Here is a 14,210-nt window from a genome sequence, read left to right as displayed (position 1 = left end):
TAAAATTATGAAAGGCATAGATAGGGTGAACGGTGGGAAGCTTTTCCCCGGGTCGGTGGTGACGTTCACGAGGGGTCATAGGTTCAAGGTGAAGGGGGGGAGGTTTAACACAGATATCAGAAGGACATATTTCACACAGAGGGTCGTGGGGGCCTGGAATGTGTTGCCGGGCAAGGTGGTGGAGGCGGACACACTGGGAACGTTTAAGACTTATCTAGACAGCTATATGAACGGAGTGGGAATGGAGGGATACAAAAGAGTGGTCTAGTTTGGACCAGGGAGCGGCGCGGGCTAATTGTTCCTGGTTTCTCGTTTCAAGGCTTCATTCTATGATCATCTTGCTGGTGCCAGTACAGAGCGAGACTGCGGATAGTTGGGAACCTGTCTCGGGGGCAGGGAATTCATATGGTGTTCGTGGAAGTGGAAATGACTAGGGTTGGGAAGCATTTTCCGATCAGGGCCATTGTGATCTCCTGGACTCGTTTTGATCGCCTCAGGGGGTCGGAGAGGAATTTCCCAGATTTTTTTTCCCCATATTGGCCCTGGGGTTTTTCACTCTGGGTTTTCGCCTCTCCCTGGAGATCACATGGTCTGGAATGGGGGGGTGGGGGTGAGTTAATAGGTTGTAATGAACAAAGCATCGTAGCTGTGAGGGACAGCTCGGTGGATAGGATATTGGTATGTAGATAGGCTGGAAAATTGGGCGGGGATCCTGGATTCAGGATTCAATCCTGGACCGGGGAGCGGCGTGGGCTTGGAGGGCCGAAGGGCCTGTTCCTGTGCTGTATTGTTCTTTGTTCTTTGTTTGTTGTTCTTGGATGGAGCATTTTATTAATGTTTCAGATATTTCCCTAACATATCTCATCAATTATTTTCTAACTACAGAAGCCATCATCCAGGGGCAGGAATATAAACTATTCACAAACAGCACCCACCCTCGCTAACTCCATTAATGGTTTCCAAGTCAGAAGGTTGTGGGTTTGAGCCCCCACTCTGGGAATTGACCTTATAATTCAGGCAGACATTGGCCACTGAGGAAGCTCTGGATTGTCGGGTGGACAAAGTAAAGTAAAGTTTATATATTAGTGTCACAAGTAAGGCTTACATTAACACTGCAATGAAGTTACTGTGAAATTCCCCAAGTCGCCACAGTCCGGCGCCTGTTCAGGACAATGCACCCTAACCAGCACAGTCTTTCAGACTGTGGGAGGAAACCAGAGAACCCGGAGGAAACCCACACAGACACGGGGAGAACGTGCAGACTCCAGACAGACAGTGACCCAAGCTGGGAATGCGAAGCTGGGTCCCTGGCGCTGTGAGGCAGCAGCGCTAACCACTGTGCCACCGTGCCGCCCCAGCAAGGCAGTTGTCTGGGCCAACATTCTTGCCCAGTCAGCCACTTGTTAGATTGCCGTCGCTACCTGGTCAGGTGCTGAATTCATCTTCAGTCGCGTTTCAACTCACTCGTCGCCACACTCTGGCGCAATGCACCCTAACCAGCACAGTCTTTCAGAATGTGAGAGAAAACCGGAACACCCGGAGGAAACCCACGCAGACACGGGGAGAATGTGCAGACTCCACACAGACAGTAACCCAAACCGGGAATCGAACCCAGGTCCCTGCTGCTGTAAGACAGCAGCGCTAGCCACCGTGCCGCTCCAGCAGTTGTCAATGCAGTTGTCAGGGCCAACATTCTTCCCCAGTTAGCCTCTTGTTAGATTGCTGTTGCTACCTGGTCAGGCGCTGAATTCATCTTCAGTCACATTTCAGTAATTAACTCCGAATAATTGTTTGTGATTTTCTATAAACTGGGCACGCCCATCTCAGGTTACTCAGTGTCAGTTTACATCGCGAGTGAATTGCGATGTTTCGATTCCAATCCCGCACCTTTCTCTGCAGTGTTGGGCGGGTCATGACAAACTGAACTATTTGGTATTGTATTAAAGTTAGTGCCTGAACAGGGACCCTGGGGCTGGATTTATCCATCGGCTTGCGGGCAGCACCGCAAGGTGCAAATATTTAAAAACACACACCAGTACTCAGGGGATTAGGGGTAATATATTAACATGAATTGAGGAATGTTGAATGGATCAAAAACTAAACATAGAACATAGAACAGTACAGCACAGAACAGGCCCTTCGGCCCACAATGTTGTGCCGAGCTTTATCTGAAACCAAGATCAAGCTATCCCACTCCCTATCATCCTGGTGTGCTCCATGTGCCTATCCAATAACCGCTTAAATGTTCCTAAAGTGTCTGACTCCACTATCACTGCAGGCAGTCCATTCCACACCCCAACCACTCTCTGAGTAAAGAACCTACCTCGGACATCCTTCCTATATCTCCCACCATGAATCCTATAGTTATGCCCCCTTGTAATAGCTCCATCCACCCGAGGAAATAGTCTTTGAACATTCACTCTATCTATCCCCTTCATCATTTTATAAACCTCGATTCAGTCTCCCCTCAATCTCCTCCGCTCCAGAGAAAACAGCCCAAGCTCCCTCAACCTTTCCTCATAAGACCTACCCTCCAAACCAGGCAGCATCCTGGTAAATCTCCTCTGCACTCTTTCCAGCGCTTCCACATCCTTCTTGTCGTGAGGTGACCAGCAACGTAAGCCTCGGAATAAACAAATTATTTTCCGGTTGCCGGGCTCCACCTGGTGGCCAGGACGTGGGACTCGGCCATTGGGAAACTGTGTCATCGAACCCGAGAAACGAGAAGGAGAAGGAGGCCATTCAGCCCTTCGAGCCTGCTCCCCCATTCATTCTGATCATGGCTGAACTCAATAGCCTGATTCCGCCTTCTCCCCATATCCCTCGATCCCTTCAGCCCCAAGAGCTACATCTCATTTCTTCTTGAAATCAGACAATGTTTTGGTCTCAACTACATTAGTTGGGAGTGAATTCCACACATTCAGCACCCTCTGGGTGAAGAGATTTCTCCTCACCTCAGTCCCAAAAGGTTTACCCCTCATCCTCAAACTATAGCCCCTAGTTCTGGACTTCCCCCTACCATCAGGAACATTCTTTCTGTATCATAAAAAAATGTTCCCAGCACAATGTTTCCTTGAGGAGCAGCGCTGTCTACAGGAGTTTAGACATTTCACCCACTGGGTGTCAGACAGGCAACCCAACAGTGGAGGGGAGAGGAATGGAGAGAATTGTTGGTGATATAGACCTGGGTGTCATTCACGTACATTTGTAATTTGATACGTTTTCTGGTGATGTCACTGAAAGGTGGGTGGTCAGGAGTCAATCCTTGAGGGTACAATAGACATAATGGCCAGGATACAGGAAGTGAAGGCATTTCTGGTGTTTGGCGACAGCCGGATGGATAGGAATGGAAGCAGCTGGATGATGGAGGGGAGGGGGCTGGAGGAGGACAGTGTGGTCAACGATGACAGCGATGCAGCCAGGGCGAGGAAGATGAGTTCCACACGGACCACCTATTTATTCATGGGTTGACATTATAGGCACGTTGTACTGTGAGTGAGCGCAGATTTAACTATCTCAACACATTCCAGGAACTAAATAACCTGGTGATCTTTGCCAGTGACAAACCTGTTCCCCAACCAACCAACCAGCCAATGCACTCCTGTCCCAACAGGATGTGGAATGTGAATCTCAATCAAAAAACACAATTGATGTCATGGATCAGGGGAGAGAGACAGAAACTAACATTTCAACATTCCAAAGCTGTACTAGTAACATTGTACAAAGAGAGAATTAGACCCCCACAGACCCTGAATACTGGATCACTGACCACACTGGAGTTCCTCCCAGATCCTGGTATTTATTCCATATTATCCGTTTCTATGCTCCAGGTGTTTCTCTGTGGGCTGAGAGTGTTTGGGAATCTTCCAATGATAATGATGCACTGATGACAGTAAAACAATTAATTAAATAATGACGCATCATAATTGAAACCGGTTTATCAATATCTGAGCTGCCAGATATAGGAGAGAAACAGACGGGACTGTAGAGGCATTCCAACTGAAAATGGTGAGTTATCTGTTTCAATATTTAGCTGTGGAATATTTAAGATTCAACGTGGAGTTTTGGGTTTATCTCCAGGTGTGTGTGGGATATCAGCATTACTCCAGCTACCTGCTGTGACACAGTATCGGGGAACCCCAACACTGTCTGCACTATTCTGCAAAGTGTCTGCAATAGTTTCCAATTCCTTTTCATCTGCTCTCCCAGGTAACTGCTCGCTGGCATTTCTGCTCCAGGTATCAATCTCACCCGGGCGGCGACTCGGATACCAGCCCGGGGTCCTCTGTGGGGTGGCACCCTCAGAGAGGGCTCCACGTGAAATTGTGCCCAGTGGTTCCCCCTGTTTTCTGGGGAATGATGGGGGTCTTTCTGGGTGACGGGGCTGTGATGAACCGAATGGTTTTCCTCATGTTTTGTGCTTCACAGAGTTGCAATTGATGGGTACGTTGGTGAGTTATGAGTTTGCAAAGCAGTGAAACAGATTCTTAATGTTTTAATGATCTCCGTGAGTGAGAATTGAGACTCTTTGACGCTGTCAGGGTGATTGGGGACCAGGAAAACGTAGCGAGAAATTCCTGGCAATTTATAAGCCACCATTCCTGAATAAAAAGAAGGATTCTTGGTTTAACACCTGCGTGATTTTCCTGAACACGCTTCAATCTCTTTCCTAATGAATTTTTTCTGATCCCTTTTACCCAGTCCCAATGACATTTAGAGAACGATAGACACCCCACCCCCTCACTATCATCAAATCGAGACTTACTGATCCTCTCCAACTCTAACTCAGTCTTTTCCACCACCTCAAAGTGGGAAACTCTTTCACTCTCTGTTTCTCACATTCCCACAATCGACTAAACTGAAAACCATGAAATAATTTTCTTTACTTTCTTCCAACCTCTCAAACCCCCGTCTCCTGCTCTCTGAGCCCCAATTCATTACCTCACTGACCCATTGTGTATTTCCACAGCTTTCTATCTTTAATCACAGGCGGTTTCCTTATCCTTATTTGTATATTTATTCATGTCACAATGACGTTACTGTGCAATGAAGTTACTGTGAAAATCCCCCAGTTGCCACACTCCGGTGACTGTTCGGGTACACCGAGGGAGAATTTAGCACGGCCAACACACCTAACCAGCACGTCTTTCAGACTGTGGGAGGAAACTGGAGCACCCGGAGGAAACCCACGCAGACACGGGGAGAGCAAATCCATTGAGTATTGAAACCAATGTCAATCTTTGGTTCTGGCCGCACTTGGAGCATTGAGTGTAATTTTGTCCATTTTCCCCAGTGAGTGATATTGAGTGTGTGGAATGGAAAGTGATCAGGAGAATCAGCAATATTCAGGCTCCACATTATTCAGATCCAGTTTGACTTGTTAGACAGACACAGGCTCAGAGACGGAGCGACTGAGGATTTTAAAATGTCGAAGGGATTGGATAGGTTATTTGAGATGGACACGAATGGGATTGGGAATGAGTCTAAAATCCTGAGGGAAAGGTTAAATCAGTGGTTCCCAAAGGGTGCGGCGCGCCACACTGGTGCGGCGAGAGGGGATGGCAAGTGTGGCGGGAAGATTCAAGAACAATCAAAGAAACATTGAAACATGGTTTAAACAAGCATTGTTTTATACTTTCTAGATGTCCCATGATCATATTATAAAGTAGTTGTGTTCTATGTTATGAATCAAGCACTGCTCGGAGTTGTTTTTGAATGTATTTATGATCAATAAAAAATTCGGTGTGGCACGAGCAAATTTTTATTCTGAAAGTGCGGCCCAGTGAAAAAAGTTTGGGAACCACTGGGTTAAATATTGGGAAGGATTTATCACCAGCCTCTGGGCCGTGTGGTATCCACAGATTCACTGTCATTCCCCCCCGCCCCCCAACCCTGTGACCAGGCAGTTTGCCCCCCTTTTAATGTCCCCCTCATGGGTCTGTGTTTTTTCTTCCGCCTTGGGATGTTTTTTCGGTGTCAAATTTTGGGCGACGTGGGGATTGTGGAAGGTGTTTTATGAATGTAACTTCTTTCTCAACTTCAGAGTGGGAAAACCTACGTGATCCGCGTTTGCTGCACGAATGATTTCTATGTGGGAAGGTCAGAGAATGCTGGTGAAGTGTTTGCTGAGGTTGTACAGCTTCTTCAGCCTCAGCCTGGCTCCCCCAATGAAATGGTATTTGTATATCAGGAACAGCTGTCTGACAGCGAGCATGAAGAGGCTGTAAAGAAACTGACAGGTTACAATATCGAACGGCAGACACTGCAGACGTTTCACCAGATCATTGAGACTGACAGTCACCTGTTGGTAAAACACACATTTTCCCAAATGTGCAGGCAGGGGAAGCAGAGTTGGAGAGTACAGGCAGGGGAAGCAGAGTTGGAGAGTACAGGCAGGGGATGGACAGTCAGAGAGTACGGATAGGGGAAGCACAATCTGAGACTGCAGACAGGGGAAGCACAGTCTGAGAGTACAGACAGGGGAAGCACAGTCTGAGAGTACAGACAGGGGAAGCACAGTCTGAGAGTACAGACAGGGAAGCACAGTCTGAGAGTTCATCCAGGGGGAGCACAGTCTGAGAGGACAGACAGGGGGAGTACAGTCTGAGAGTACAGACAGGGGAAGCACAGTCTGAGAGTACAGACAGGGGAAGCACAGTCTGAGAGTACAGACAGTGGAAGCACAGTCTGAGACTACAGACAGTGGAGTACAGACAAGGGTAGCACAGTCTGAGAGTACAGGCAGCGGAAGCACAGTCTGAGAGCAGAGACAGCGGAAGCACAGTCTGAGAGTACAGACAGGGGACGCACAGTCTGAGAGTACAGACAGGGGAAGCACAGTCTGAGAGTAGAGACAGTGGAAGCACAGTCTGAGAGTACAGACAGGGAAGCACAGTCTGAGAGCAGAGACAGCGGAAGCACAGTCTGAGAGTACAGACAGGGGACACACAGTCTGAGAGTACAGACAGGGGAAGCACAGTCTGAGAGTAGAGACAGTGGAAGCACAGTCTGAGAGTACAGACAGGGGACGCACAGTCTGAGAGTACAGACAGGGGACACACAGTCTGAGAGCAGAGACAGCGGAAGCACAGTCTGAGAGTACAGACAGGGGACACACAGTCTGAGAGTACAGACAGGGGAAGCACAGTCTGAGAGTAGAGACAGTGGAAGCACAGTCTGAGAGTACAGACAGGGGACGCACAGTCTGAGAGTACAGACAGGGGAAGCACAGTCTGAGAATACTGGGACTGTGTGGAGTGGAAAGTGATCAGGAGAATCTGCAATATTCAGGCTACACATTATTCAGATCCAGTTTGACTTTTTAGACAGACACAGGCTCAGAGACGGAGCGACTGAGGAACTTAAAATGCTGAAGGGATTGGACAGGTTATTTGGGATGGACACGAATGGGATTGGGAATGTGTCTAAAATCCTGAGGGAAAGGTTAAATATTGGGACGGATTTATCACCAGCCTCCGGGCTGTGTAGTATCCACAGATTCACTGTCATCCTTTATGAAGGACAATGGGGCGGCACAGTGGTTAGCATTGCTGCCTCACAGCACCAGGGATTCAGTTTCAATTCCTAGCTTGGGTCACTGTCTGTGCGGAGTCTGCACATTCTCCCCGTGTCTGCGTGGGTTTCCTCCGGGTGCTCCAGTTTCCTCCCACAGTCTGAAAGATGTGCGGGTTAGGTGGATTGGGCTGTGCTGAATTGCCCCTTGGTGTCAGGGTGACTAGCCAGAGTAAATGGCTGGGCTTCGTTGGATCGGGCCTGTGTGGGATTGTGGTCGGTGCAGACTCAATGGGCTGAATGGCCTCCTTCTGCACTGTAAAGTTCTTTGCTTCTATGGAAATAGACATTTCTCTGAGTGAGGAGGTTACACCCAGTTTACAGAGAAAGTGTTTCTGGTTATCTTCGATTCTCGGCTTTTCCCTGAATTTGCTGATTGGCTCAGGATTTTAAGTCAGAAATTGCTGCCTTTTATTCTCCTTAGTGACCCCCCGCCCTGTGACCAGGCAGTTTCCCCCCTCCTAATACCCCCCTCATGGGTCTGGGTTCCTTTATCCTCACGTTTCTGCCTTGGGATGTCTTTTGTTGTCGAATTTTGGATGACGTGGAGATTGTGGAAGGTGCTTTATGAATGTTACTTCTTTCTCAACTTCAGAGTGGACAAAGATCAGAGGATTCTCAGGTTGATGAGGTTGCGAGTGAATTGATCAACCTGTCGCTTACAAAACAAGACGAACAGCCCAGCAGCGAGGATGGAGCAGTTGCTGAGAAACAGAAAGTACCAGATTCACTGGATTCGCCGCACACGATTTCGAGCAGCTCTCAGGTAACAATGATGTGTTGCTAAATGTGATACTGGGCATGAAGTTGGTTAGTGTTATCCGGAACTGACATCCCAGTTCCGTGGCGATGGTCATGTTTCCCCTCCCACAGGGGGTTTCAATCAGCAGCAAACACTGTCACTGGGCTGGACTCTGCAAAGTGTGTTTTACAATGTGAAGTAATTTAATTCTGGGTTTATTTATCCCAGTCATACTTTCCCCTCACCCCACCCCACCATCCCCTCTCGGGGCAATTTGATATCTTCAGCAACACCTCCCACCCAATCAAAGCTGCTGGATCCAGCCCACCCCCCTGCCCGTCCCCCAATCCCACCCCCATCAGGTAGAGGGGCTCCGACTGCCCCCCCACTGAAACCAGCAACTCATTGGAGCTTCCCGTTCATCTGTGATGGGACTCGCACACTCTCGAAAGGGGAATATTGTGAGGTGACTACTCGGGGTTACTGAGTGCAATTTACCCCAATTTACCCCCTCAACTCCCCATCCCGACGATGCAAAGTCCAGCCCCGTGGGACCCAGTGCGTGCTGCTATTCTGCTGCTAAAGGCATCACACTCTGTGCTATGCAATGGGATCTCCCTGTGCTCCTTTAGTATCATTTTCTTGTATTAATCTATCCAATTCTTGATGTAAAAATCCCAAAGGGTTTGTTTAGTTAGAAGGTGATATCTCACTAACCAGCGTGCACTATATTAACTCTGTTAATGAACTGTCTAACACTGGGTGATGGGCAGAGTTTCTCTGAGCTGAGGTTCAGGGGCTGCACCGACTGAAGGAGCTGAGATTGATTCCAGTCTGGGGGTAACTCACGTCCTCGATCCAGCAGCAACTCCCACTTTACACTTCAGTGTTGCTCCCAGCAGCTGAGTGGATGGACCAACCTGCTCAAACTGGGACAGTAAGAAGTCTCACAACACCAGGTTAAAGTCCAACAGGTTTATTTGGTCGCACGAGCTTTTGGAGCGCTGCTCCTTCATCCGGTGAGTGCTAAAACTTGGACAGAGCGACTCACTCAACCCACCCCACGGGGGGGAGGGAGGGGGGGAGGGGGGGGAGGGAGGAGGGGGGAGGGGGGAGAGGGGGGGAGGGGAGGGGGGGAGGGGGGTAGGGGAGGGGGAGGGGGGGAGGGGGGGGAGGGCGGAGGGGGGGAGGCGGGAGGGAGGGGGGTGGGGGGGGAGGGGGGAGGGGGGGGTGGGGTGGTGGGGGGGAGGGGGAGGTGGGGGGTGGGGGAGGTGGGGGGGTGGGGTGGGGGGAGGGGGGTTGGGGGGGAGGGGGGGTGGGGGGGAGGGGGGGGTGGGGGGGAGGGGGGGTTGGGGGGGGGAGGGGGGGTGGGGGGGAGGGGGGGTCGGGGGAGGGGGGGTGGGGGTGGTGGTGGGGTGGGGGTGGTGGTGGGGAGGGGTATGGTGGTGGGGAGGGGGGGTGGGGGGTGGGGGGGAGGGGGGGTGGGGGGGAGTGTGGGTGGGGTGAGGGGCGGGTGGGGGGGGTGGGTGGGGGGGAGGGGGGTGGGGGGGTGGGGGGGGAGGGGGTTGGTGGCGGGAGGGGGGGTGGGGGGGAGGTGGCTGGTGGGGGGAGGGGGGTGGGGGGTTGGGGGGGAGGGGGGAGAATGGGGGGTGGGGGGGCGGGGGTGGGTGGGGGGGAGGGGGGGTGGGGGGGTGGGGGGGGAGGGGGGGTGGGGGGGAGGGGGGGTGGGGGAGGGGGGGTGGGGGAGGGGGTTGGGGGGGGCGGGAGAGGGGGAGGGGGGGTGGGGTGGGGGAGGGGGGTGGGGGGGAGTGCGGGGGGGGGGGGGGGGGTGGGGGGGCGGGGGGGGGGGTGGGCGGGGAAGCAGTCACGCTTCCAGTTTCCGACTGCTCTCCATTGACTCCGACAGGAGTGTGTGAAGTGTGAGGATAATTGTGAGGGGAAGCAGTCTGAAAGTACAGACAGGGGAAGCAGTCTGAGAGTACAGACAGGGGGAGCAGTCTGAGAGTACAGACAGGGGGAGCAGTCTGAGAGTACAGGCAGGGGAAGCACAGTCTGAGAGTACAGACAGGGGGAGCACAGTCTGAAAGTACAGACTGGGGAAGCCCAGTCCATGAGTACAGACAGGGGGTGCACAGTCTAAGAGTACAGACAGGGGAAGCACAGTCTACGAGTACAGACAGGGAAAGCAGTGTCTGAGAGTACAGACAGAGGAAGCACAGTCTGAGAGTACAGACAGGGGAAGCACAGTCTGAGAGTGCAGACAGGGGAAGGACAGTCTGAGAGTACAGACAAGGGAAACACAGTCTGAGACTACATTCACGGGGAGCACAGTCTGAGATTACAGACAGAGGAAGCACAGTCTGAGAGTTCAGACAGAGAAATGATTCAGTGCTGTAACTATTTTTTAATTAATGGCTATGTACAGAGTCATTCCGCTCATTTTGAAGGGGAAACTAGAATGATTGTTGGTTGACGATGTTACATCCCAGGGGTAGCACGAAGGTACAGTGGTTAGCACTGCTGCCTCACAGCGCCAGGGACCCGGGTTCGATTCCTGGCTTTGGTCACTGTCTGTGTGCAGTCTGCACGTTCTCCCTGTGTCTGCGTGGGTTTCCTCCGGGTGCTCCAGTTTCCTCCCACAGTCTGAAAGACATGCTGGTTAGGGTGCATTGGCCGTGCTAAATTCTCCCTCAGTGTACCCGAACAGGTGCCGGAATGTGGCGACGAGGGGATTTTCACAGTAACTTCATTGCAGTGTTAATGTAAGCCGACTTGTGACACTTCCCGATTCTAAGGAATTTGAGTGAACTCTGACTAATGATCACTGCAAAAATCTGAAATAATTTCCTGAAATTGCTGGTTTTTAGGTTTTTTTTTATTCCAGACAGCTGATTGATTGTCGGGCTGGGTCAGTAAAGTGGAAGAATCGGCTAGGATCTTTCCCAATCTTTCACTCAGTTCTTCTGAACTGTGGCCAGGTATCAAAAAGCCACAGTTCAGGAATTCCCCATCTGAACCCCTTTCCAATCCCCCCTCCTCAAATCCCCTCCGTGTGTCAGAGCTGCCGCCCCCCCCCCCCCACCCCTCCCAATATGTGTCTCTTGTGTCAGTGTTTGTTATTCCTCATGTTGCTACTTTGGGATGTTTGTGTACAAGATTGGGAATGTTGGGAGATCCGGAGATTGTGAAAATTGCTGATTAAATGTAAGCTCCTTCTCCCCTTTAGGGTATACACATCACATTTAATCCATGAGGCAAACACCACATATTACAAAGTGGGCCATTCTAAAAATCCCACGGAACGGTGCCGTGGACTTCAGACAGGAAACCCCCGACAACTGACGCGTGAGCATGAAGTACGGGTGAGGGACAAGGAGGCAGAGGGAAGGGTTCTTGAAGCACTGCAGGAATACAAAGCAGACCTGGGCGGAGGCACCAAGTGGTTTCGTCTCGACACCAAAGCAAGAGTTAATGAGGCAAAAGCAGCAATGAACAATGAGAAATGGCCAGATCTGCTGCACTAACGGGTGTTCGAATCAGCATTGAACAGTGTCACTGGGCTGGACTCGCCAAATAATCTTTCCATTGTCAATATCAGATTGTCATCGTTCAGGTAGAAAGTGTTTTATGGAGCCCACCTGGGTCATGAGTTTTGCATCTTGACTTTGGCTCAGATAAGCATGATAGGCTTCACTTCAGGTGTGATTCAAAAGACCCAGTAGGGAGCTTTTATCAAACAAGGTTTAATTAAGAATGTAGTTAACCTGTATGGAAAGAAAATTAGCAATATCTTTTATCAATTACAAACAAAACAATCACGATAATGTATAACCCTTAACAAATACATCTAAGATGTTCCAATCAAACCAAAACCGCCCATAGACAAAACCCTTTAAACAAGTTCAACACAGCAAAGACTAATGCTCACGTGATACTGGAATTGAGTCCTTTGGTTGAAAGCGGCAGTTCTCTTGATACTCTCAGAATAGTTTGAAGTCAGATTAGCTTCCCAGAACACCAGGAAGAGACTCTGGTCAAACCAAACAACAACAGATTATTTACTCCAGGAAGGCAAGAAGCCTTGCTTTCAGCTAACCAGCAAAATTTCCAAAACCAGGGAGAGAGAGAGACACTTCTTTCCAGCTTAATGTCCCTTCCAAAACTCAAACTACTGCCAGTCAAACAGTAAATGATACCTTAAACTCCCTAGGAAAGAAAACAAAACTGTCCAAAAACATATGGCCTTCCTCCTAACAATGCAGCTCATCATAAATCCCAAAGTAAAAAATAAACAAACCCCATTTAAGTAGCAATAAAAGGACTCCCAAAGATAACTCGGCACACTGAGAGCGGCAGAGAACATGATTTTAAAAAAATCTCTGAAAGGTACAATAACATCACAGGGTAAGAAAATCCAAATTCGAAGTCATTTAATTCGAGATTTATTAATCCTATTAATTTTATGTTTGATTTGATGCCCTCCTCAGGGGCAGTGACATTTACCACCTATTGGGATACAATACAATGGAAGCAACAACTCCGGGGTTCAGTTTCCTACCTCCCCCCCCCCGTCCCCCAATCCCACCCCCATCAGGTAGAGGGGCTCCGACTGCCCCCCACTGAAACCAGCAACTCATTGGAGCTTCCCGTTCATCTGTGATGGGACTCGCACACTCTCTAAAGGGGAATATTGTGAGGTGACGACTCGGGGTCACTGAGTGCAATTTACCCCAATTTACCCCCTCAACTCCCCATCCCGACGATACAAAGTCCAGCCCCGTGGGACCCAGTTCATGCTGTTATTCTACTGCTAAAGGCATCACGCTCTGTGTTATGTAATGGGATCTCCCTGTGCTCTTTTAGCATCATTTTCTTGTATTAATCTATCCGATTCTTCATGTAAAAATCCCAAAGGGTTTGTTTAGTAAGAAGGTGAACTCTCACTAACCAGCGTGCAATATATTAACTCTGTTAATGAACTGTCTAACACTGGGTGATGGGCAGAGTTTCTCTGAGCTTAGGTTCAGGGGCTGCACCGACTGAAGGAGCTGAGATTGATTGCAGTCTGGGGGTAACTCACGTCCTCCATCCAGCAGCAACTCCCACTTTACACTTCAGTGTTGCTCCCAGCAGCTGAGTGGATGGACCAGCCTGCTCAAACTGGGACAGTAAGAAGTCTCACAACACCAGGTTAAAGTCCAACAGGTTTATTTGGTCGCACGAGCTTTTGGAGCGCCGCTCCTTCATTAGGTGAGTGCTAAAACTTGGACAGAGCGGCTCACTCAACCCACCCCAGCTCCCGGGACAACGAAGGGGGGGGTGGCAGTGGGGAAGCAGTCACGCTTCCAGTTCCCGACTGCTCTCCAGTGACTCCGACAGGAGTGTGTGAAGTGTGAGGATAATTGTGAGGCTCTCAGAGTTGTCCATCCTGTCCACACCCTGGTGAGATATTGGAGGGTGCGGGACTGAGAGTCAGGGGAGGAGGGAAGGGGATGGGAGTTGTGGAAGTGTGGATTGGAGCAGGAGGTAGGCCGAGAGCAACCCGCAGTTACTGCATTACTGGAAACCAGCCAGATTCGTAAAGTGAAGAGCCTTAATTATGAGACAATTAAAGAATAAGAAATTAATCAATAGATCTATTCAAAAGGCTGGGAATATAATCTGTAACACAAAGTTTATAATCTTTTACATTTTATAATTACACATAATTAATGCTTGATTTTAAATACATTAGTCATAAATGATGAGAATTGTAAGTGGCTAAACTCCAAACTTTCACACCCTTGGCAAATTACACTCAGTTGGAAAAGGAATGGGGCCTTATTCAAATAGTCTCATTTTTTAGCAAGCATTTGCATTAAAACACCAGGAGATGCACGGGTGGCACAGCGGTTAG

The 14,210-nt window shown here is 49.8% G+C and overlaps 1 protein-coding gene across 1 annotated transcript; it reads left to right on the top strand.

Moving 5' to 3' along the window:
• Positions 1-3,941: 3,941 nt before the first annotated feature.
• LOC144486566 (uncharacterized) lies at positions 3,942-12,591 on the top strand. The gene is made up of 3 exons (XM_078204621.1): positions 3,942-4,008; positions 8,168-8,338; positions 11,541-12,591. Exons 2-3 carry the CDS (start codon positions 8,265-8,267, stop codon positions 11,836-11,838), a joined length of 372 nt encoding a protein of 123 aa, XP_078060747.1. The 5' UTR covers positions 3,942-4,008; positions 8,168-8,264; the 3' UTR covers positions 11,839-12,591.
• The last annotated feature ends 1,619 nt before the right edge of the window (positions 12,592-14,210 follow it).

The sequence above is a fragment of the Mustelus asterias genome, unplaced genomic scaffold, assembly GCF_964213995.1.
Source record: "Mustelus asterias unplaced genomic scaffold, sMusAst1.hap1.1 HAP1_SCAFFOLD_400, whole genome shotgun sequence".
Classification (NCBI taxonomy): domain Eukaryota; kingdom Metazoa; phylum Chordata; class Chondrichthyes; order Carcharhiniformes; family Triakidae; genus Mustelus; species Mustelus asterias.
The sequence above is the reverse complement of the archived record's forward strand: the minus strand, read 5'-3'. Positions and strand labels throughout refer to the sequence as shown.